Source organism: Anguilla rostrata, chromosome 7, assembly GCF_018555375.3.
Source record: "Anguilla rostrata isolate EN2019 chromosome 7, ASM1855537v3, whole genome shotgun sequence".
Lineage (NCBI taxonomy): Eukaryota > Metazoa > Chordata > Actinopteri > Anguilliformes > Anguillidae > Anguilla > Anguilla rostrata.
In genome coordinates this window covers 39747270-39771550 of record NC_057939.1, presented here as the reverse complement: position 1 = coordinate 39771550, position 24281 = coordinate 39747270, and the positions used below count along the sequence as shown (strand labels likewise).

General features: G+C 40.1%; 1 protein-coding gene across 1 annotated transcript in view; it reads right to left on the bottom strand.

Moving 5' to 3' along the window:
* LOC135259682 (gamma-aminobutyric acid receptor subunit beta-1-like) overlaps positions 1-24281 on the bottom strand; it is an 89167-nt gene that overhangs the window by 38659 nt on the left and 26227 nt on the right. The window contains exon 4 of the mRNA XM_064344299.1: positions 17818-18038. Coding sequence (XP_064200369.1) covers positions 17818-18038 — 221 coding nt within the window. The remainder of the gene's footprint in view (positions 1-17817; positions 18039-24281) is intronic.

Genomic DNA, 24281 nt, shown 5'->3' with positions numbered 1-24281 from the left:
TCAGAAAGTTAGACAGAGCATAAACCACAGACGCTCCTTCTGTCTAATGTGATGTGGTGCTTTTTTCAATTCTTACACAGTCAAATGTCATGTTAAATCAACTCTAATACTGGACATTATACTGTGTATTGCCCATGGACCACTATTACAACTGGAGATACTGTGTTTTGCCCACTACCCCCTGCTTCATTTTTTTTTCCCTCCCAATTTCAATTGACCAATCATGACTGGGTTGCTCTTTCAAACCCTGTTCCCTGGAACCTTCTCTCCCCACTCTCAAAAATATGTTCATATCCAACACACTTTTAGGGTTACCACTTTTCTGTTACTTTCAACACATTTTGTGTCAAAGACACTACTTTTGTGTTACGAATACAAAGGGAGATTTTTAAACACAGAATGTGATGAAAGTAGCGCAAAATGTGTGGTTCTTAAATAGAGGTGGAGTCGTGTTAAAAAATGATGCGCTGTTAACACATCTGTTTTGAGAGTGCTGAGGCAAAACTGTGGAAGATTATTTAGAAACCTGTGGGACTCCCAGCCTCACAGTGCCATTATCAGGATATGATTCCAGGCTGTGGAATAAAACAGAGTGCCAAGGACTAATGCTTAAGCTGGACATAAAACACAAGAGCCCTTATTACCAAGTGGTAAGAATGGGTTTGGATTTAAAAGGGGTAAATCTGAAAATTCTATGAAGTGTTTCTGGTTAAGGTCATCCCATAATTATTATAATGTAAAAATGTACTACCAGTGTGTGAGTATTGAAGTTAGGAATGTATGCTAAAAAAAATTAATACTGTTCTTCTTCAGAAAGAGGTATTCAGTTTCTATGAATACGACACTGAAAATTTTAGTTTAGCCTTCCTATGTTCAAGAAACCGAAACCCAAAACTAGTACACCTGGCAAATTAATGCATTTTCATTATATTTGTTGATACCAGCAGGTAGCCGACCTGGTGAAGTATTGCACATCCCGCCAATTCTGAAGGATAAACCACGTAATCCTGAAAGACATGGCAATCAATGGCAGAACACAGCGAGAAACTCCTCGACTTCGGATTCTCAGAATATGAGGCCTTGGCAGAACCTCTAGGTGCCGCAGCCTTCAGATGGTCACAACAAGCCAAGCATTCTTTTATTAAAAAATAAAGGACATGGAAGCGAAACCATAATTAGAATTCCTTTCTCTTTCATTCCATAGAAAACAAACTGTGTCCCAGCAACCTGAGGCTCAATGTTCTTGTTGCTAGGCAGCATGCAGAAGAGCAGAAAAAAACATAAGAAGTGAATAGGTGTGATAAAATAAGGAGATGCATATATATATATATATATATATATATATATACATATATATACACTCACCGGCCACTTCATTAGGTCATTAGGCTCAACTGCAAACTGCACCCGTTAACGCAAATACCTAATCAGCCAATCACATGGCAGCAACTCAATGCATATAGGCATTTAGACATGGTCAAGACGATCTGCTGAAGTTCAAACCAATCATCAGAATGGGGAAGAAAGGTGATTTAAGGGACTTTGAATGTGGCATGGTTGTTAGTGCCAGACAGGCTGGTTTGAGTATTTCAGAAACTGCTGATCTACTGGGATTTTCACGCACAACCATCTCTAGGGTTTACAGAGAATGGTCCGAAAAAGAGAAAATATTCGGTGAGTGGCAGTTCTCTGGGCGAAAATGCCTTGTTGATGCCAGAGGTCAAAGGAGAATAGCCACACTGGTTCGAGCTGATAGAAAGGCAACAGTAACTCAAATAACCACTCGTTACAACCGAGGTATGCAGAAGAGCATTTCTGAACGCACACCACATCAAACCTTGAAGCAGATGGACTACAGCAGCAGAAGACCACACCGGGTGCCATTCCTGTCACCTAATGAAGTGGCCGGTGAGTATATATATACTGTATATACTGTGTACGGTACGAGAGTGGTGATGCCAAAGCCAAGGTCATTTAACCACCCCAAAAGTACATTATTTTCCAATAACGAGACAGCCCAAAGTGGTTATTCTGCTTATACAACAGCTACCAACAATGACTATATATTATTTACTTTTACCTACATTGATTTTTTTCCACTTAATCAGCTGAAATCGAAATATTATTTGTAGGCCCTTTGGGCATATTGTTTTGCCTTTGCCAAGCAAAACTCTTGATTATAGTTCTATATTTCTATTTTGGTTAAGTCAAAACCTCTGGTCGTTAATTCTATGAAAACATTTTTATGCCATATAATTAGCACCGATTCTGATTATTTTTGGCATTACGTTATATAATAAAATTGCATGAAACCATAACTCAGTCAAATTCATCTCCCTAGCTATGTCTTGCTTTTTTTAATGGTGTGGTCACGCAGTGTAGAAATAGCATTGTAAATAGCGGGATGACATGGTGGGTTCGAATCCTGACCTAGGTCTTTCTGCGTGGAGTTTGCATGTTCCACCCATGTCTGCGTGGGTTTCCTCTGGGTACTCCGGTTACTCTGGTTTCCTCCTATAGTCCAAAGGCATGCAGATAGGCTAATTGGAGACATAGGTATGACTATGTGAGTGAATGGTGTGTGTGCCCTGTGGTGTGTTCCCAGGGTGTATTCCTGCCTCTCGCCCAGTGCATGCTGGGATAGGCTTCAGGATAAGTAGGTATAGATAAATGGGTCCACTACATGGACAGCACATCTAATTAGTGGGTTTGGCTACTTCAAGCACGCCCATTGCTAACAAGTGTATAAAATCAAGCATACAGCCATGCAAACATTGGCAGTAGAATGGGTTGTACTGAAGAGCTCAGTGACTTTCAACATGGTGCTGTCACTGCCACCCTACCAACAAGTCAGTCAGTCAACTCTCTGCCCTGGTAGAGCTGCCCCAGTCAACTGGAAGTGCTGTTATTGTGAAGTGGAAAAAGTCCAGGAGCAACAACAGTTCAACCGAGAAGCCGTAGGCTACACAAGCTCACAGAACAAGACCGTAGAGTACTGAAGCATGTAAATCGTTTGTTTTTGGGTGCAACACTCGTCAGGAGCTTCATGAAATGTATTTCCATGGCTGAGCATCTGTGCACAAGCCTAAGATCACCATGCGCAATGCAAAGTGTCAGCTGGGGTGATGTAAAGCACACCGCTATTGGACCCTGGAGCAGAGGAAACACGTTCTGAGTGATGAATTATGCATCATGCATTATAGTCTGATGGATGAAATTGAGTTTGGCGAATGCCAGGAGAATTCTACCAACTGTATAACACCAACTGCAAAGTTTGGTGGAGGAGGAATAATGGTATGGGGCTGTTTTTCATGTTTGGACTAAGCCTCTTAGTTCCAGTGAAGGGAAATCTTAATGCTACAGCATACAATGACATTCTAGAGAACGGTGGGCTTCCAACTTTGTGGCAACAGTTTGAGAAAGGCTCTTTCCTGTTTCAGCATGACAATGCCCCCACTGGGATGAATTGGAACGCCGACTGCGAGCCAGGCCTTATTGCCCAACATCACTGCCCAACCTCACTAATGCTCTTGTGGCTGAATGAAAGCAAATCCCCATAGCCATGTTCCAAAATCGAGTGGAAAGCCTTCCCAGAACAGGGGAGCAGCAAAGGCGGACTAACTCCACATTAATGCCCATGGTTTTGGAATGAGATGTTCAACAAGCACATATGGGTGTGATGTCTGAATGTCCACATAGCTTTGGCCATTTGGTTTTTTTCATATCAATAAATTATATGTTATATAACATGTAATAGTGGACTGAGGGAAATAAAGCAAAATTTCTAAATATCCAGTGCTTTCCCATCCCCATGGAAACTCCTGCAGATCTCTCACCCCCTCAGAAGCTCCAACCATCCGTGCTAAGGCAAGGAACGTGCAGTACTGGGGGTTTTAAAAAAAGATACAACAAATATGGCACAATCAGATGAATTGCCATGGAGACTACTTTTTACAGAAGACCGATCAACCAATTTTTCCAAAATTGCTACAGAACAGATAAGGTGAATGCCCTTTTCTATTTCCTAACTGAAACCAGTCTCTATTGTAGCACTCTGGTGTGCCCACTACACTTTCAATGTGACTTTCAAAAACCTGACCATGCAGAGCAGAGAAAGGTACCTTGCTGGGTCAAAGAGGTGGTATCTTTCTCAAACAGCCTATTCATGCTGCACATTCTCAGCAGTATTGCATGAGCCAAGGGAAGTGAAATTCTCTGGATGGGGGGTGTGGGCTCTGGAGAAGAACACTGCGGTAGTTTGGTAGCCAAGGTGTGGGATGGCTTTTTATATAATGACATAACAAATAACAGATCACACTGCCAATACTTCATGAAAATGCTGTTTAGATCGTATTTTCAAATCATATTTTCATTTACACACATACACAAATTAACCAACACAGTGATACAAATAACCACACACAGACATATGCACAACCATGCACAGATACCCATATACAGATCAACCCACATATAAATGTACAAGGATGCAAAGCACACACACACACACACACACACTCTTCTTACATTTGCAAAGTAAATGGTAGAGCTAAGCCTTGCTGGGTAGATATAGTATATCAGTGAAAGAGAAACCTGAACACTGACTATGCCTGATTAGTTCCTATCTTCTAACAGGCAGACCAGACAAACAGGACAAGCTGTTAGAAAGGAGCAAGTGAATTCTGTGAGAAGAAATTAGTCAGACTTCAATCACAGACGTTGTGAGATGGGGGTCTGCATTTGAATGCAGTGGGGCCTTGTGTTTTACAGCGGCTGTTGAGAGCTGCCTAGAGCAGCTGTGGGCTCTTTACAGCTCTTCACAGAGTTCTCAACCTGGAACTATAGAGAAGGCTACCGGCTAATGCACTCAGCTTCGTGTAAAACCATGCCTTTGATTAATTTGTGTCATATTCATACGAAATGATCGCGCAAACTAATTTGCTCATTTTCGGATGCCTTCTCGTATATTCATCGCTTGTTTCAGTGCAGACGCCCTCGCTGAATTATGACCCCGCATCACACCTGACGTCAAGTGTTATTTTTAGACTTTGCGAAGAACATCACAAGGCTGTGATGCAAAAGGATTTAAATAACAGGAACGTAAACACGGTCAGTCTGGAAGTGAGTGGAAAAAAGTAATTTACCTGGAAACGCCTTGTGCTGACAGCTAAGCAGGCAGTCAATGGAAAAGACACACTGTAAGCACAGCTATTGTTTAGCGTCACAATGGTTTCGCTCAGTAGAGGAAAGTGACAGTTTAACATTGATCCAAGTGAAAAATTAATTGATTTCATTGTGTGGTTTTTTGGATGGCTTGACACAAACAGCATCACGCCCACTCCGGAGAATGTAAATCAGTTTATCTAGCCTCAATTCTGCAGCTACGGTAGACAGCAGCATATCTATCCAGAAATCTCATTATCCCTTTCACAGGTGAGTCCTGGAATGTGGACCCCTGACATGTTGTCTCGAAAGGTTTTTGAAACACCAGCCACCCCCCACCCCCCACCCCCCCCGCCCACCCACAAAGAAAGTCATTGTGCAGAACTGTGTCCTTTATTACACTAGATTACACTTTCTTGATTAATTTGATGACCATTAAGTGAAGGGTGGCTTTAACTGGCTATTGCGGCTGGTCTTAGGTCAGAATGAACACTTCTGCCTCTGCCTCATATAGGCAAAACACAACACACAAGGTTCACTGGCAATGGGTGCTAGCAGAGAATAGAGAATGCAGGGTGCTGGAATGACTCACTGATAAAGATGGCTGTGTGGCTGTCCACAAACTGAGCGAAGAGACATACAATGAAATTAGTACTGTAACTACTGTAATACACAGACATCTAACACTCACACACTTCTTTCTTCAGATGGAAATACACTCCTTTTATCTGTACAATCTATATAGATCACCAATATGCCAAAGCTGTAGACTAAGGGCCATATTTACTGTGGCATGCTTAGTATGTTACTTCCAGAATAATAACTAGTGCTTATTTTGTCCTTACTTCATACAAAAGCTGAACTGAAACTTGATTTGCATGAAGAGCCTCTTTGTATCAAAATATGACTTCAACATTCTAAATCAAACTCCTATTACGTCACCTCAGTAAGAATAGTGAGTCAGTAAGTCAGTAGTGTTTAAAATGAATTCTAGCTGGTCATTTTACATTTATGTTAAAACGTAAATTATCTTTGAAATTATGATTACAATTATACAATTTTCGTTAATTAGTACAATTTTAGTGAGTACATGACTTGTGAAATTAAAATATCTAATTTAGAAAACATGCATGACTGACGCTAGTTTAATCATTTTGCACTGACCTCAGTTGTGTGTGAGCAGCAGGAACTCTTCGTGGATAGGCTAAGTTTTCCCATTTCCAGACAGTAGTGCTTGCTGTTAATTTCACTCTGTCCTTGTTATCTGGACTCCCCTGTTAGTTGTTACTTGTCTAATTTTAGCTGGTTAATTTGTAGTTTTTGGCATTAATCGATTATGACTTGGACCATGTTTCAGCTGGTGACTTTGTGTGCGATGGAGGGCTGCATTGTTGCACTCAATTTTGTTGTTGTAAGTTTTTAATTAGTAAGGTGTAGGCTTTTGGCTAGGAGCCACCTATTCTTTTGCTTTATCCAAACTGACAGTGATTGTACATCAACTCCTATTTCATCCCTGTTAAAAGGTGCCGTGGCAGTAAGTGACTCAGTCACACAAAGACATGGGAGTCTAAATGTGGAAATCCGAAGAGGAAAGCCCCCAGTCACCCTTACAGACTTGCACTACTGCTACTACTGTGGGTTCTCTTACTCCCACTGTCATGAGCCCCCATGGCATCAGAACCATGTCTACCCTCTGCAGTTTCCTAATGACATCCTCACAATTAAAGGGTTAGAAGGAAACTGTCCCATCTTTCCTTATGACTCCATCCACTCCCACCCCTTCCTTGTCCTCACCTAGACATGGATCCCCCATGACCCCTCTCCTCTAACAACTTCTTCTCCAACTCTCCCTGGGTCGCTGACTCATTCCTGGGTATTCTCTGCCCTTTCTATCATCTCTCAATTCCTTCATTTATATATCAGGCCTTAGCTACCACCCATACCACACACTTGCTCATTGGCATATTATATTGCTCACTGGAGCCTCTGGGAAGTTTCTTGATTAATTTGATAACCTGCTTGCCTCCTTCCCTGAAGTACCCTACCGATCCTGCTGGGAGACTTCAATAATTTAATAATAATAAAGTAATATCCATCTGGAAACCTCTGTCTGAAGCCTTCCTTCCCCTTTTCCACTCATTTAACCTCACCATGCTGCAATCACCACCTACACACAAAGCTGGTAACCACCGCATCCTGGTCATCATGAGGAACTCTTACAATGGTGAGCTCATGGCAACCCATCTCCATAAACCTGACCACCACTTTGTATCTTTCTCCCTCCCTCTCTCCACAAGATGTTCTACATCCCAGCAATGTCTTCCCCTCACAGCGATTTCTCCTACTCTGGGCAACACCATGCCGTAGGCCTCTCCTAGTGTTAAAAATCTCAGATTGATTGATCTCAGATTGATTGATCCCAGAAGAGAGGAGGCTGTAACAGTAGGGTAGACAGCAGCAAAGGGGGGTCCAACTACATATTAATGCCCATGGTTTTGGAATGAGATGTTCAACAAGTACATACGGGTGTGATGTTCAGGTGTCCACATATTTTTGGAAATGTAGTATATCTATAATACATATTCAGGCAATCTGATTCATAAAAAGAAGGTACATTGAACAGAAAGAAACTTACACAAGGTGAGTGTTCTGACTCCAATTATCTTAAATGGTTCGGAGAGGACATTGGATCAAGGAAACAATTTCAAGCGTATTATAATATGGAGCGGATTCAATCTTCTGAAAGGGTCAACGTTGAACACTCTTTGCAATGGCATTGAAAGTGAATGTGAAAAACATCACCCTTCAAGTCTTTTTCAGAAAAAGACCAGAAGTCAGACCCCTATATTCATTCAAACATGCTTAGACAGTTTCAGGGCAAATGCAATTCAATGAAACCAGACTTAAAGGGGGATTTAATCAAAGGCACTTTCATATGCACTACGGGCATATGCAATGCAATCATATGCAGTTCAATTCACATTCATCTGGGATTTATCAAATCTCAGGACTACTTTGATTGCGATATTGAGATACCTGAAGTAAGAGGTGCATTTAAACTGTGTTAGAGTAAAAAATCAGGCTACATTTGCCACAAACATAAATTGAGTTGACATTTTATGATGCCATTCTTATTTTAAGAAGCCCCTCAGATAAACCAAACAATGGAAGTACCTGAGTGGCGAAGGAACGGGTGTAGTCTGACCCAGTTCTACTGGAACGAGATAAATTAAATGTTATCTCAGTTATCTGACTCCATAAATAATGTTTAACCTTTCCTCCGTGCTAACAGTAACAAATTGCTATCTAACTGGTAGACACGGACATGTCTTTGGCTTGTGTAGCATGCGTAAATACAATTGTGTATCCAGGTGAGTGAATATGGGGTGCAGATATCCTAAGTTCTATGTGTATGCTAGGACCTTAAAATGGCTATGTGCAGCTGTGTGCAGTGGTAAAACTCAAAGAGGAAAGTCAAGTTAAATTGTTCAGTGTGGCTGGTAATAATGACATTATACAATGGTGTGAAATGTGAGTGGTGAAAAGGTTATACGTGTAAAGTTCAAATAATGCTGATCCAGTTGGATGTTTTGCAACTGAGCAATTGTATGTTTTACTTTGAGGGTCAGATAAGAAGCAGACTTTTGTGAACTGCCCTACATTATCACACTGCAGTCTACAAGTTGGGCTTGTGCAAACGTGTCGGAGGAAAACATTTCAAGTACAGCACAACAGATGGACTGAAAGAGCCCAGCAGTGGTCAATAGTGTGTGATGTATTGCTTACATCACAGCCAGCTGTAGGGGTGATTCTTTTGGAACAAATCCATTATGTGATCAAAATTAACTGCATCCCCTCCACGTAATGATTTGTTCATTTGGGTTTTCTTAAATTGTGCTCACTGGCGGAGTCTCTGGATATGTCTAATGCGGTTCAATAAACAGCTAAGAGAAAGCTAGGTAACAGTAGGGTCTGTTATGCATAAAAATCTCATTGGCAAGGACTTACTGAATATATATGATCTCAATCAAACAACAGTCAGTAAAAAAAATGGTTGAGTTGTTTGAGAGGAGGGCTGCCTGCTCAGTATCCTTGCTTCGTAGATATTGTACCTCCGCATATATGCTTAATCAATCTTGGCAAAGTTTCAATCCATCGAATATCTTGTTGGATTTGGTCTGTTTTGGTTTTTGTGTATAGGAAACGATATATATTGATATACTGCTCCATATGATGTATAAATTCAAAGTGTGTTTGCATAATTAATATTCAGAGAAAATCAGCAATGATAGAGGGTATTTTCAAAACTAAAACTTTACCTTGGACAAACCTTGTTTTGCAAAGGGATTTAACAAGGCTACTTGCCCCATAAATGTGTTATAGAAGTCAGGCATGAGCAAATGAAGTGAAACCATAGCTCATTTTATATATATTAAAACACAAACGTGCCTAAACTGAACACAGTTTTATTAATAAAGTGAGAAATTGGGCATAAAACATGCTTTAACATCTATGCAGATCCACTGGTTTGCTGCACTGGAATTGTTGCTGTGAAGAATCAGTGGATGGTCCTTTGAGTCCTTTGTGTACAGAGGAATAACCAGAAGTACTACTGAACAAATTAGAGAATGAAACAGTGGACAAATCTTTATTGTGAACAGAAGAAAATGACTTCAGCCACTGAAAGGAACTTACATTGGTTTAAGTACTTGTATGGGAGACCTTGTCAGAACACTAAGTAGCAGCTGGAAGTGGTGTTAGTGAGCCAGTAGGGGGTGACCTTCCCTCTGGTTAAATAAACCCTGATGCCCCCTCAGCGTAAGTATTGTGGTCTACTTAGTTTGTTCTGGAGTTATGGGCTCATGTCACTGCTTTGCCAACACATAATTAAATCATAGCTGGTCTTTATTTCCTCATCGACAGCTGTTTTGAGGAAGAAGTATCTACAGACTTTTCCTCCATATCTCCCTTGTGGGGTGGACTCAAGTAGATATGCACATGTCCAAAGTCATCTTGACTGGAACCTGTTGTGACCCCAACTTCAATGAAGAAGTCTTCCGGGAGCACCTGCAGTGGCCTTGGACCAGAAAATGGGCTGACGCATCACCTAACGGAAATAAGGACTGGCCCCCCCCTTTACTGCCATTAAGTACTGAAAGGCATTATTTAACACTGACATCAAACCATAGGGTAGTGTAAAACTTGTAATACCTGACAGGGACATTTTATTGCTGTTTGTTGTGTTTTTATTTTCTATGTGTGTTGGTCTGGAATAGCAAATTCCACAACCTTGTTATACATTATTAAATACTTAATTTTATGAGACTGATTAAGCGAACTAACCATGTAATACATTGTAGCGTGTCACTAACCCTCAACACAAATTAACCATTAAATTGTAGTACTGTTAAACTCTATGATTAGCCATCGCAGAAAAATCAGTTCTGATTAAGAGCCAATTCAAATATTCATTACCATAGCCAATAAATATATATCTGTTATTTCCAAACCATTGTCGTGTCATGTTATTTCACTAAAAATTCTGTATGGCTCCACAGACATACAGAATTCTGATTACTGGTTTCTGATTCACTATATTATTATTATTATTATTATGAAATGCCCACCACTAGCTGACTGCAACCTTATCTTACCTGGATATCTCTAGTGGCAAAAGTATGACAACCCCACATTTGGATTTGACACCAGACTGTGGGGCCTATCCATGCACTAATACAGTGCCCGAACAAAATCAGATATGTCCCACAGTGTCAGTTATTTGTAAAAAAACAAAAAACAAAACTCAATTTCATGAGGAGAACCTTTTTGCTCCAGTGCTGTATTGGCATAGGGCAGCAAAGTTTTGATTGTGACACCAGGTGAATCCAGTAAGGCTTTGGTTTTACTGAATTGAATAGGCCTTTAACCTGGGTAAGGGCATTTCAATGAATCTAGGAGAGAGTAGATTCAAAAGAGAAGATGTCAAAAATACTCTCTTGAAGACAGAACTACGCATCCCCTATCCTTTTAGAAATAAATTTTTGTATCTGAGGGATGTTTTTGCAGGACAGATGTTATTCACACAAGAAAAAGAACAGAGAATTTAATGATCTAGAGAGGTGGTTCTCAACAGAGGGGCCGGGGCCCAAAAGGGGGCCCTAGGGAGCTGCCAGGGGAGCCGCGAGATGATAGAACATTATTGAAAGCTTCAATCCCAAAACATCAAGACATGAGCAATTATTCAGCTAAAGAAATACTACAAAGCAACAAATTAATAGTATATGAAATATGACCTTTTCACTTTCTGTAGATGTCACACTCATTTGTTTGCTATGAATGGGGAAAAGGAAAAAGAAGATTTTTGCTTTGTAAATATTTGAGGATTACAAAGATGCCACATTTTTATGGGGTTAATTGGAATAAGCTTGACTAACTGCATTGGAGTGTGTACAGATGGAGTTGCGATGAGGACAGTCAGAGAGGTTATCACATCTCCTGTGTGGGGTGGGGTGGGGGGGGGGCGGTCCTGGAATATTTCCATGGACAGGGGAGGCCTTGGGGGCAAAAAGGTTGAGAACCACTGATCTAGAGCATGGTAGTTTTACTCAGTGTAGACATCACAGTGCTATTTCAAAATTCAGGGAACTGTAATGTGTTATGCAATATTTGAGAGGTTTTATTACATTTTGTTCTCTCTGTGGTGTAATCACAGTTTCTCTTTCAGTGCATGAATATCAGATTATGTCACAAGTCAGTATTATGAAAACCCCTGAGGAGATTCTATAAGTAGCGGAATATCAAGACTCAGATGACAAAATATTTTACTATAATTGCAATGGAAACTGTGCAGGTCTATGTCTAATCAACAAATCAGACCAATTAAGCCTTGCTAATTTGTTGGAACAAAATGCAACATACATTCCCTTCCATGAATTTCATTTTACAGTCTTGCTTTATAGTAACAGGAGAGGACAATCAATCAGTGACATCCACCGGTAGTCTAAGGATGATTGCTGCATTTTTGGAAGGAACAAATGCAGTGGGAAATGGATAAAAGCCAGGGTAACCTTAACAAACTGTAACCATGGTGGAAGCCATTTGTGTCCAGCTGCTGGGCATGATTGTCTCTTGATAGTATCCAACTTTTGTTGAGTCTGATTCTCTTACTGCAGTCGGAGGGAGGTTCCTCTTCAGTAAACATACAGCACTTGCATCATATGGTGAATTAGCAGACACTAGATAACCTTATCTGGTATCAACATTTGTTTTGATCACACAATTTGTAACTAGCCAACTTAGCAACTACCTAACACAACCCATGCTGGATTTACCAATAGTATGTATCCCGAATGTTACAGTATTTATCAAGTAGCTAGACAATCACTGTATTTGGACATCTCTTGTAGCCATAAAACAATTCAATATAGTTAGCAATCACCAGTCTGCTATTTATTCTGCAAGACTGATAGAGAAAATAACATGCAAGTCAGAAACTACATATCTAGCTCAGAAACTAACTTTAGCTGCTAACAGCTCTGGTCCTCATGTTGACAAATGCCATTAGCAGCCTCCCAATGCAATCAAAAGGCTAGGTACTGAAAGCTCTCTTAAAGTACTTACACTAAGGAAGCAAGTGAACACACCTGACTAATCAGATACACTTATGAAGCAAATGTCCCAAATATTATGATTCCATGCAATGGGGCGACTATGTACAAAAAATGCTGACATTTCTAAACAATGAAAACATAATGTATCAAAGTATCCTTAAATAAAAGCTGAGAATGTGTACCACATGTGAATTATTTGATTACAAATCTAAAATAGAAAAGTACAACGCCAACTCAATAAAAAAGGTATCTTTGTCCCAAACATTATGGCGCTCACTGTAGTTCAGGCACTAGAGCTACAAAATTTTGGCCATGAAGCTAAGCAAATTCCTTCAACTGACTGAGCTTCTTAGGCACCCAACCAAAATGCTGCTTTTAGACTATTTAAATAAGGGCCTTCCAATAGTACGGTTTCACAATCAAAGCAAAAGTCTAATCATTACAGACACTCTTGGATGGAACACAAGTAAACTGACTCCATTATTCATCTTTATCCTTAGGCACCATGGAAACTGTTGGAATAATTTGTAAGGGAAAAAAAGGCTTTGCACCTGCTCTGTCAACAGGCAGCCAAAATGAAGGGTATTTTCACTTCAGAAACGGACCCTTATGGAATCCATGTGGCACGTCTACAGAAAATGGTAGCTGCTGCCTATCCTGATCAATATTTTCCCGTTCTGAAATATTCCAACCAACATTTTTAATAATCACATTCTGCCTTGTGTTTGCCAAACCATCCAGGACTGGGGATAAACAAGAGAAAGACTAAACCTCCCCTCCCATAAAGAATAAGATAAATGAGACAAGCCCTGTGCTTTCAGATCTATACCCTGCTGTTTCAAAACAACATCTGGGTAACATGTAGCCTCTGAATAAGATAGGGAAATAAGATAGGAGTTGCTCTTTATAAAATAACTTCGAACAGATTTATCCCAATGCTGACATCATGTAGTGAGCTCTTTCATAATGTTAAGACCCTGCTGAAGCAACATCGATGACAGAACCCATTTAAACAGATTTAAAAGAATCTTGAGCGTTATGAAGACGAGCAGCATCGATTCAGCTTGAGGCTGGTCGGCTTGAAGAAAGGAGATAAGGGAGACAACCGGATCCAGCGGCAATTACCTCAGTGGATTAATCAACATTTCAAGAGTGTTTATAGCGAGAGAAACCAACCCAGCTCATCACTATTCACCATTCACTATTAATGCTCATTAGCTACAACAACTGCAAGGACATCCTAAGAAGGACCTCCCCCCCCCCCCCGCCCCCTGACTTCTCTACTTCAGCAGTCCACTTAGATTCTTCACAGGTTATAGTATTTGGATTGACAGGATAAGAATGGTGCTGACCGACTCCTTTTTGTTAAGGGCTTGAATTCTGCCCTTACGTCCTGATTTGTGCTGGCTGTCCTAATTTTCTCCTGCTAAGCTTACTGCCCACAGGTTTCTGCAAAACAATGGTTTCCTTTAATGCTGCTATGTGCTTTTGTTTGCCACTTAGATTTTAGTAGATGTGTACACGATGGTCAGTTAATGAGGAGGAAAATCAGTTTTAGACTAAACATTGCAATTTTGTTAGACATCAACATAATCTAATAGAACTTCATCGGGTTTAATTCACTAGTGAAACATATTCACTTTGATTTACAATAGAAAAAAAGATAGTAATTCCATACTTTAATACAAGAGTAACACTTGATAATATGCATTTGTTTTACTGTCTTGCTTTCCACTCATCCTTAAATTTGAAATCTACAGGAGTTATGCTTAGGAGATTGCAGGTTTGATCATTATCGGGGGCTTATATGTAGGGCACTTCATGCATGAACTTGATAACTGAAATAATAATGAATAAGCATTTGTTTCAATATACACAGAATGTAAGTGTGCATTTCTCCCTGGAGTTAATGGTGCTGTGCTCAGACTATATAACTCCCATCTCTGCATGGGGGAGACTTCAATGCAGTGTCTAGCACAGAAATAGATCAATCAAATTCTATTGCTTCAAATGGCTGTTTGTAGGCCTGTTGTGAACTAATGTATCTCCTGTACTGAACTGTGAAACGTATCTGTATATAGGGAGACTTTTTTTGGTTCCTCATCGTACAACCTATCGATAAATGCAACTTACACTTCCCAGTGCAATGTCAGTTTGAATTTTACCAGCATTTCTCTGTTCATTCCATGGTTATTTGTCATTTATTTTACAACGGGGGGTTTCATAGAACATCTTTATTCAATGGTACATGATTTTACTGATGTAGCCATGACTACAAATCCTACCACTTTATGGGAAGTCACAAAATGTTTTATCCAGGGAAATTGCATATCCTTTGCTTCTTGCTTAAATTATATTAGAAAGCTGGAATTCCAAATCTTTTGAGAAATGTGAGGAGAGAGCTTAATTTATCAATTTTGCTATTTTACAGGGGTTTCAGAATGTCACTCTACTCTTGCTTATTTTGAAGAAAGACACGAATCCAAACAATAGTTACCACCCAATAATCATATTTTGCTTCATTATGAAGGTTCACAGAAAATTAATTGCACAAAGACTAGAACAGCATGTAGGACAGTTGATCCTTCATTTTAAAATTGTTGTTTTTTTTTTTTTTGAAAGGATGTCAGGCTTCTAACAACCCATGGCATCTACTTGACATTATTTGTAATAACAATTCATCTGATCATTCTGAGTGGTCTTCTCCTTAGACATGTAGAACGTGTCACCTGTGGGCTGTCCTGAGACATTTGGGATGCAGGTGTTATACAATAATTCATGTTAATAATTCAGCTAATGCTGAGGGCTGTTGGCCATTTTCCTAGATCCACTGGCCCAAGCCATCAGGCACATTGTACATGGTTATGTTTTAACACAGAATATCACACCTCCCTTCATGCTGATGAGATTTTATTGTACATGTCACATGTATCAAATTCAGTATCTTGCTGCCTTATTTTTTCCGCAGACTTGGTAGATTACAAGATAAATCAAGCAAAGTCCATTCCTATGCCTTAGCACACTGTGCCCAAGAAAGAAAGGGAAAGAAGAGGAGAATCTTACACCAAAAAAATAAGAATCTTCATTATTCCAATGTCAGATAACTTTTTGTCCTCACCCTATAGAACCAGGTTATAGTTTAAAAGCATTGTCAACAATTTATTGGATACATGTCATGATCTGCCAATCAAAGCTTTTTTGTTATTTGAGATTACGGTTGTTGTCAAACTACTGCTATTGTCCACAACCCTCCCTGAGTTACAATAACCTGGAAAGGTATCACACGACCTGCATACAGTAGAATGCCACACTACAGATCAAGATCAAATATACAGTGATTTTTTACAACACATCACGGCACACAACACATAACACATGAAGAGTCAATCAAATAATTAGGAAGCCTTTAAATAGCTGTGAGTACAGGTGATCACAAGGCATGTTGGCATCATCAAAGCTCCACCCACCATCCACACAACCAGGTAAGGGACCCAACCCCCCCCCCCCCCCCCACAAAAAAAAAAATATATATATATAATAAAAAAATAAATAAATAGATAAAAACAGCATGACTGATAAGGGCGTAACACCCCCATTATAATGAAGACAAGGTAAGTATAATTCTTATCATCAAAAGTCTAGCTCATCAGATAATGCATTACAAGCTTTACCCTTTTGTTGTTTAAAATTGAAAAACGACATACTCCATTTTGTTCACATTGCTCTGAGAGTATAGTAGATGTATTCGCATATCTACTATACTTTTTGAAGGGTACTCAGGTGGACAGGTTTAGGAATTATGTACACCTGTGTGGTGTTTAAATTAATCATATATCGAATGTTATTTCAATGTATTTTGTATGGATCTTTTTCATTGGGTGGGAAGGATTCATTGTGTAGCAGTTTTGGCATATTAAATACATCACATGCTATTATCTTGTATTTTATTAAATGTCTGATGCTTCCACAAAGCAAAATAAAATCCACTTCATTACAAAAAAGAAAATGAGACTTAGTCATCTTACATGCGAACTGATCTCATCTTAGCTTATTTGTGAGGCAGTAAAAGAAACACGTTTTATTATGTCCCGTTAATCTACCATTCCATGGCTGGCTTCCTACACCTAAACAGAGGACTGTTAACAGTGACTCAATCGCTGTGGTCCCTGGTGAACAATTAAATAGGTTAATGTTATACACAGAGCTCATTTTCAATCTGTAGTTTAGGGGCAGTCTATGACACGCTGATGCACATCTGTCTTTGGGGATGTGCTATATATTCTTCCAGGGCAAATCAACCAGAGCCTTACACTGTTCAGGGTTACTCTACATGACAGTGTCCCCAAAGCAGATCTGTCAGTGAGTCACTGATTTTTTATATATTATTATTATTATTTTTAAATAAAATTGGATTTAAAAGTGGATACTTCTCTTCTGCTTTGGCTGTAGGTTTGAGACCTTTAATAGCAAAATTGTGTTTTTTACTGGTTTGACATGGCCGTACAATCAAAGCACCGCAATGTGCTTGCAGTTGGGATGATAGACAGCGTTAATCCGTGGGGACCACACCCTATACATGTGGGGTGAGGACGCATTTTCAAACCAGTAGATGGTGAAAGTAATATATGAAAAGAAAAAAAAATGTGTGGCAGTCTATGGCCAAATATAAAAACTAAAACGTAAATACTGTAGGTATGTGTGTAGTCAGTGGAATCTAAATTCATAAATTTGGAAAATTCACGAACAACATTTTAGGCTGTTCTCATATTTATCCAGTTCCCTATCACTCTGTATCACAGAATCCATCAACAGCTTCAGAATTGTGGGATCTTTCCGTTGTCTTGATTCAACTCCCAGAGAGAGACAGAGAGAGAGAGAGAGAGAGAGAGAGAGAGAGAGAGAGACAGAGAGTGAGAGAGAGAGAGAGAGAGATAGAAAGAGATAGATAGGGAGAGAGAGAGAGATAGAGAGACACAGAGAGAGAGTGTTAGGGAGAGAGAGACTAAGAGAGAGAGAGGTGGAAGAGGAAGAAAGCTGGACTCACCTGAGGCCGTACAGCACGGTGCCGTCTGGGTGCAGGCGGATCATGCGGTTCTTGACAGTCACGCCGTGCACAAAGGACTTCTTGTCATTGATGAAGTAGGTGTCGGGGACCCAGAGCTGGTCAGCAACCCTGTTGTCCAGGGTCAGGTTGAGAGGAATCCCGGTGTAGGACAGCCGCTTGTCTCTCCAGGACTGCTGGAAGTACATGGTGATGGTGTAATCCTGTAGCCAGAAGGAAAGGAATGAACCTTTGAAATTTGCTCTACAACTTTACACGAAATGCATTGTTATGAACTCTTCAAGAAGAAGCATTATGCCTGAATTAACATCATCCCATCTAAACAGCTACACAGCAACAAATCACTCAAAAGCAAATAAGACACATGCTATCTGAAAAGGTGTACATGAGTGGCACAACACTTAGTGTAACTTGATAAGTCCTGTAACGTAAAATGTGCTTATGAACAATTTCTTCTTACAAACTTTGCTTGGTTAACAGCCTAATATCAGTTAGCTAATAGTGTACAAATATATACTACTGACTTCCATTTCTACATCTGAATGCACTTTTTACGTCACTTTGATAAATGTTGCAATGAAAGAATGTAGTATGTAACAGCTTTTAATTTGCTTTTAGTGATTAAAATTAACATTAACACCTGGAGCCTCATGCTTGCTCCTAGATATGATGCCCCGACCCAAGTTGTGTTTTCAGAGATTTAGACGGCAAGTTCGACATACATTTGCAGTGAAACTGTAAGACAAGGTTATATTTGTGAAAGAAATGTTGTCTGGTAATGTTGACCGGTACTTCTCTCTAGGGTTTTCGTCATACTTGTTCCTGGTTATGGTTATACACTTTGTTGTACGTCGCTCTGGATAAGAGCGTCTGCCAAATGCCTGTAATGCAATGTAATGTCTGACCCCCTGCTCAACTTCATCATTACATTACATTACATTACAGGCATTTAGCAGACGCTCTTATCCAGAGCGACTTACACAACTTTTTACATAGCATTTACATTGTATCCATTTATACAGCTGGATATATACTGAAGCAATGCAAGTTAAGTACCTTGCTCAAGGGTACAACGGCAGTGTCCTTACCCGGGAATCGAACCTGCGACCTTTCGGTTACAAGCGCAGTTCCTTACCCACTGTGCCACACTCCGTCCTCAAGTATGCCTATATATATATATGCTTTGTACACACACACACACACACACACACAGTATAAATAGGAGTAAAATAAAAATGAATTCACTTCCGCAACACTGCCAATATCTTAGGCTATGTTTACTTATTTGTTTCAAACAGACTTTCTATGGCACAACCGAGGAATATATTTTTAACTATTTGCATGTATACACATTTTCATTCCCCTAAATATTCGATTTTGTTGAATCACAAAACACGACTATTTTATGAACCTTTTCATTCCTTTTTTTTTGTAATTCCATCTTGGCTCAAGCAGAGATAATATATATTGAAATGAAGAATGTACATAGAATGACAGCCCACAAGTCATGGGGCAGAAAAGATTAGACTATGACATTGCATAGTCCAGCAAGGCTTTTGCAAGTGAAGGTAAAGTTCTCACTGCAAATCCATCAACAGTGGTTTCTATGCTGGGAAATCATTACTTATTAATCCAACAGAGGGTTTGATGCTTGCTTCGCTCAACCTCTCAGAGGACGAGAAAGCTTTAGGGACTTCATTAGGTAGAATTCACTGTGACACGGTGCTGAAGACGCAGTCAGCGTTTGATCGTTTTCGGAACGGCAGCTTATTAATTTTCGAACGGCCAGTGATACAGTGGCAGCAGGAAACTGCTCAAATTCATGTTCAGTTTCAAGCACTAGTTGCTCTTCCTCTTGTCAAACTTTAATCTTGACCTGCTTGGTGTAATTCAAAGCACACACTTTTTATGCAAATGCATCAGGTCTCAGATGCCATTTCATACATACTGTGAAATGGCATCAAAACAGCATGTCTGTCATATACTGTATACTGTATACTGTGTAATGCTTATGTTGAATTTGTAACACTTCACATTGTGAGTCCATTTCAACAGTATATTTTATGTTCACACTGCTACACAAAAAGTGGTAGACGGTACACAAGTCCCACAACCAATCCAACTCTAACCTAAACCATAACCCCTGCATGGAGTCATACCCCAAAGAAAGGGGACTGACTACTAGGAAGAGACCCTAGACTCTTCCCAATGTAAACTAGTATTATGGGTATGTCCTTAGCAGGTGGACCTCGATTAAATGAAGATGAGGAAGTACAGTACCATAGATTGATAGGACTGAACAAGTAAGACAATGTATCACAGATGACAGTAGGAAATTAACAAATCGCACAAAGCATCACAAACAGCGATAAGAAATGAACATGAGGAAAAGCACCACAGACGAGGTAATAAGATAACGGAGTGCAAGACCATAGATATAGAAAATGAACATGCAAGACAAAGCACCACAGACAACTTTTCAATACCAGCACATTTGAAAATAAAGAGATTGCTACCGAAATCACCACTGAGGATTGCACCTAGCCTTTATCAATGGTATTAGGCCACCTAAACATTTGTTTGCGTTATTATCATGATGAGAAACGCTCAACCTCATGTGAAATCCTTGAACCCAAGGAGACTCACTGGGTGGCATCCATACACTCTTGTTGAATCTGACCTGGCATAGGTCTCTGAAAAATGAAATGTACTTCAGAGAAATGAAATCTTGAAAAGAAGAATTGATCTCTTCCACTGTTCTTTCTTTGCTGTTTCCTAATGTCAGTTCCAGCTTTATCTGTATAAAGGTATACATTTGCATAAATCTCTACATAGGGGCATAGAGGCACAGGGAGCAAGCTACATGCAAAACTTATACTCATTTTTACGCAATAATTTATTTGTACTGGTAAAAGTCTTGGTGTCTTGGTATGAGGACATACGGAAGCCAGATACTCAGGGATTATATAATTATATATACTCAGGGATTATATAAGTAGAGTCCCTTTGTGTGTTTTTATATAATCACTGTGATTTTAGGCTTCCAGGTTGGATCTTGTCAGATACACCTTATGGTATCAGAAACCTCTCAGTGAACACAGAGGATATATTTTCCGAAAACGCTCAATGGTTTAAAAGAGAAAGGAAAAGGCTTTGACGAATTAAAATTTTATTCAATCGCTTGTGTGAACACACCGAAGCCTTGCGAATATCATGCATGTGCGTAAACGATGCCAAATGACGCGTGGCGCCAAAAACGAAAGCCGTTCACCGCGAGTGTTTGCTGGAATTGCAGTTCAGGTGCGTTCGCGCTCATCCCGTGACGGGCGGCCCCCCGCGTCGTCGCCGGCGACAAGTCAGCTAAAAGCGCAGCGTGTTGCACCCCCTACCCCACGCCCCCCACCGCGCCCGCAACCCCTAGCCCATCCCTCCTCCAAGGTGCCGTCTGCCCGAACAGTCTGCTTTAATTATCCGCGCTCGTCTGGTCCTGCTGCTGGCCATCGGGCTGCTGGGTAGTGGAGAGGGAGGGGGGGTGATTTACAGCAGGTATAAATCACCTGGCTGCCGCTTTTTTCCGCGCCGGCATGAGTGCGGCCTCCCAGGCTCCCCCCTCGCCCCCTCCCCCCCCGCACCCACAGCATCTTCATCCCTGCCTCTGAGACATCACGGAAAATTATCCTCAGCTGCGGAAATTAACCCAGTAAATGGAGCCGTAACGCTGCGGCTGACGTTTACGACCTCATGGTCGCGGCGCATCCGTCGCTTTGAAAGGTTAGTTTTGTCTAGCATGATTGTTGCTGGCATCTGCCTTTGAAATTACTAGCCTGATTCACTAGCTCCTTCTTGTCAGTCATCAGACTCTAATTAGTTGAATTAAGAGATGCTGTGCGTTCGCACAAAGTACCAGGAAGTCAGTGCGGCCTGGACGAATGCCCAGGACATGGACTCATGCTGCCATCTCTTTTGAACATTTGATGTTCCTCCTCTTTCCAGGCCACTTTGCCTTATACTCTCTTCCATCTTTCATCTGGGGCACTGTTCCCCACCTCCTTCCCCTTGCTCAGCATCATTTTGAATGAGAACAAATGTTAAATGCCAACTGTTTTCCATCGCATGTTCGTTACACAGCTCAGTCTCAGACCATGCATTTCAGTTAGCTAGGAGAGTACTTTTCACTGTCGGAGGTATCGTGATTTAAGTTTGATCCATTGCTTTCTGCAGCCGACCAGACAGGGCCAAACAAAAACAAAAGGATTAAAAATGAATGCCGACCATTCAGATCATCCATCACGTATGGGAGCAATTCCCGAAGGCGTGCTTCTGCATGTAGTTCATCGCCTCTTTAGAAACCCTTTGCAGAATGGAACTGACAGGTATCTCACCGATAAAATGAGACGTAATGCCATTCTATTAGCTCCCTGACTGATCTCCGGACTGTTTGAAGGGTACAGGAAAGAGACCCAAGGGAAATTAAACTGTGTTTGTAAAACCCCTAGTACATACATTATCAATATTCTGAGAGGTTACACACATGATGATTTTCCTGTTTAATTATCTTAGCATGAAGGTATTCTGAATCCAATATTTTAGATGTATATTTCTCAAATTCTTTTTTTTTTCAATTTTAAGAAATCTCAAGAGAAAAGAATATCACCTAACCAAAATAAATCTCATTCCACATTGACCATATCGCCATATTTCTTTTAGACATTAGACAAATATTTAACCAAGCTGTCACTATATAGCCTGCTTTCCCATATGATGAATGGACTCTATGAAGGTGAACCCCTGACTTATCTACAATAAAGTATTTTACTACGATCATCACCTCTCCAGAGAAAAGACTACGTCCAGTTTCCGTCTTCGTACACCTTCAGCATTTCATTTCCTCATTTTAATTTCACTTATTTAATAACGTAATGATCACGGAACGGCTTGAATGAATGGATCAGGGGCATTACAGAAATGTAATTCAAATTCCCCTCATGGCATTTGTCTTTTTTATCTCTCTTCCCTGCCTGCACCGAACATAATGGAGAGTCAGAGGACCTGGCTCTCTGGGGACGAGAACAAAAAAAAAAAAAAAAAAACGGCTTTCAAAAAAAATGATTTACAAAAGAAAAAAATAATTCGCTGAATGGCTTATTCATGCAGAGCGTCGAGTTATTCACACACAGCACTTGGCTCATGCGCTCATCTCGCAAAAAGGGGTCTGCTGCTGACGCCAACCTAGGTCTGTCATTGGCTCTTTGCGCAGGCTCAGATTTGATTCAGAAGCATTCACTGGCACATGATCGATAACAACCTTACGAGATCACAGAACCGTGATCGCTATGAATGCGATCCTTTTCCCCATTGCTTGCCCAACACAACAACCCTTTTCTGCCAGATACGTGTAATTCCCGTTCAGTGAATTACACATATTTTTTTCACTATTTTGGAATCAACAATTAAATTCCCAGTGAGCAAAAGCCATAATCTAGATGTCTAGAGGGGTGGAAATCTAGGTTGGGAGATGTTTTGCCTGGCTGCAGCCTAGCCAGTGCACCACAACTCCCAATTTCCCCATTGGCTATAATGAAGAAACTCCTGTCTTTTTCTATCATAATAAGGGGTCTATAGTCATATGTTCGACCCAGTTATACCCAAAATACATATAAGAATAAAAATCAATGCATGATTACACAATTCGATAAAAAAAGTTACAGTGGATTTGTTTTACTCGTTGTAATTCAACAACGTTTCTTATATAATTTCTTTTGATGCAGTTACACCAAGTACATGAGTTAAATTTCCATGAAGCTACCCTGTCATGTGAGATCAGGGCTTGATTTGAGCGAACCTGAAACAAACCGATTTTGCCAGGAGCCTGTACAGTAACTGGTTGCCAACATGCAACCTATAGTTACAGTATTGTAAGTGCATTATGCTGAATCACAAAGGAGAGATGGATTCAGTCCAGTGGATTGACATAACCTTGGATTGTAACATTCACAGAGCTTTAAGAATACCTTCTGGTTAACTTGATATTTTCTCAAAAGAAAATAAACTGTGAAAACAAATTATGCTAAATATAGCCTACTATAACTAATGTTAGATAACAGCAATATATCCATTTTGAGGTTTTAATTGCAACCATTTTATTAGCTATGTTTTGGTACCTCATTCAAAACCCACAGTTTGCATTGTAAACTACTACAATTGTAGTTTACTGTAGGTTACACTACTGTTTGTTTGGCTGCACTTGCTGAAATTGCACGCTGAGTAATATTAGCTGATAAATATTGTCTTTACATGTAATGTCAATAATATAAATAGCAAGACAATACCACAGCTTCTGCTCGGGTATGTTGGCTGAAATGTTAACTGTTTTTAAAGTCACACAAAGAACACATCCAATAGCAGTTTGAAAAGAGAAGAATAAAACTGATATAGTGCATCAAGAA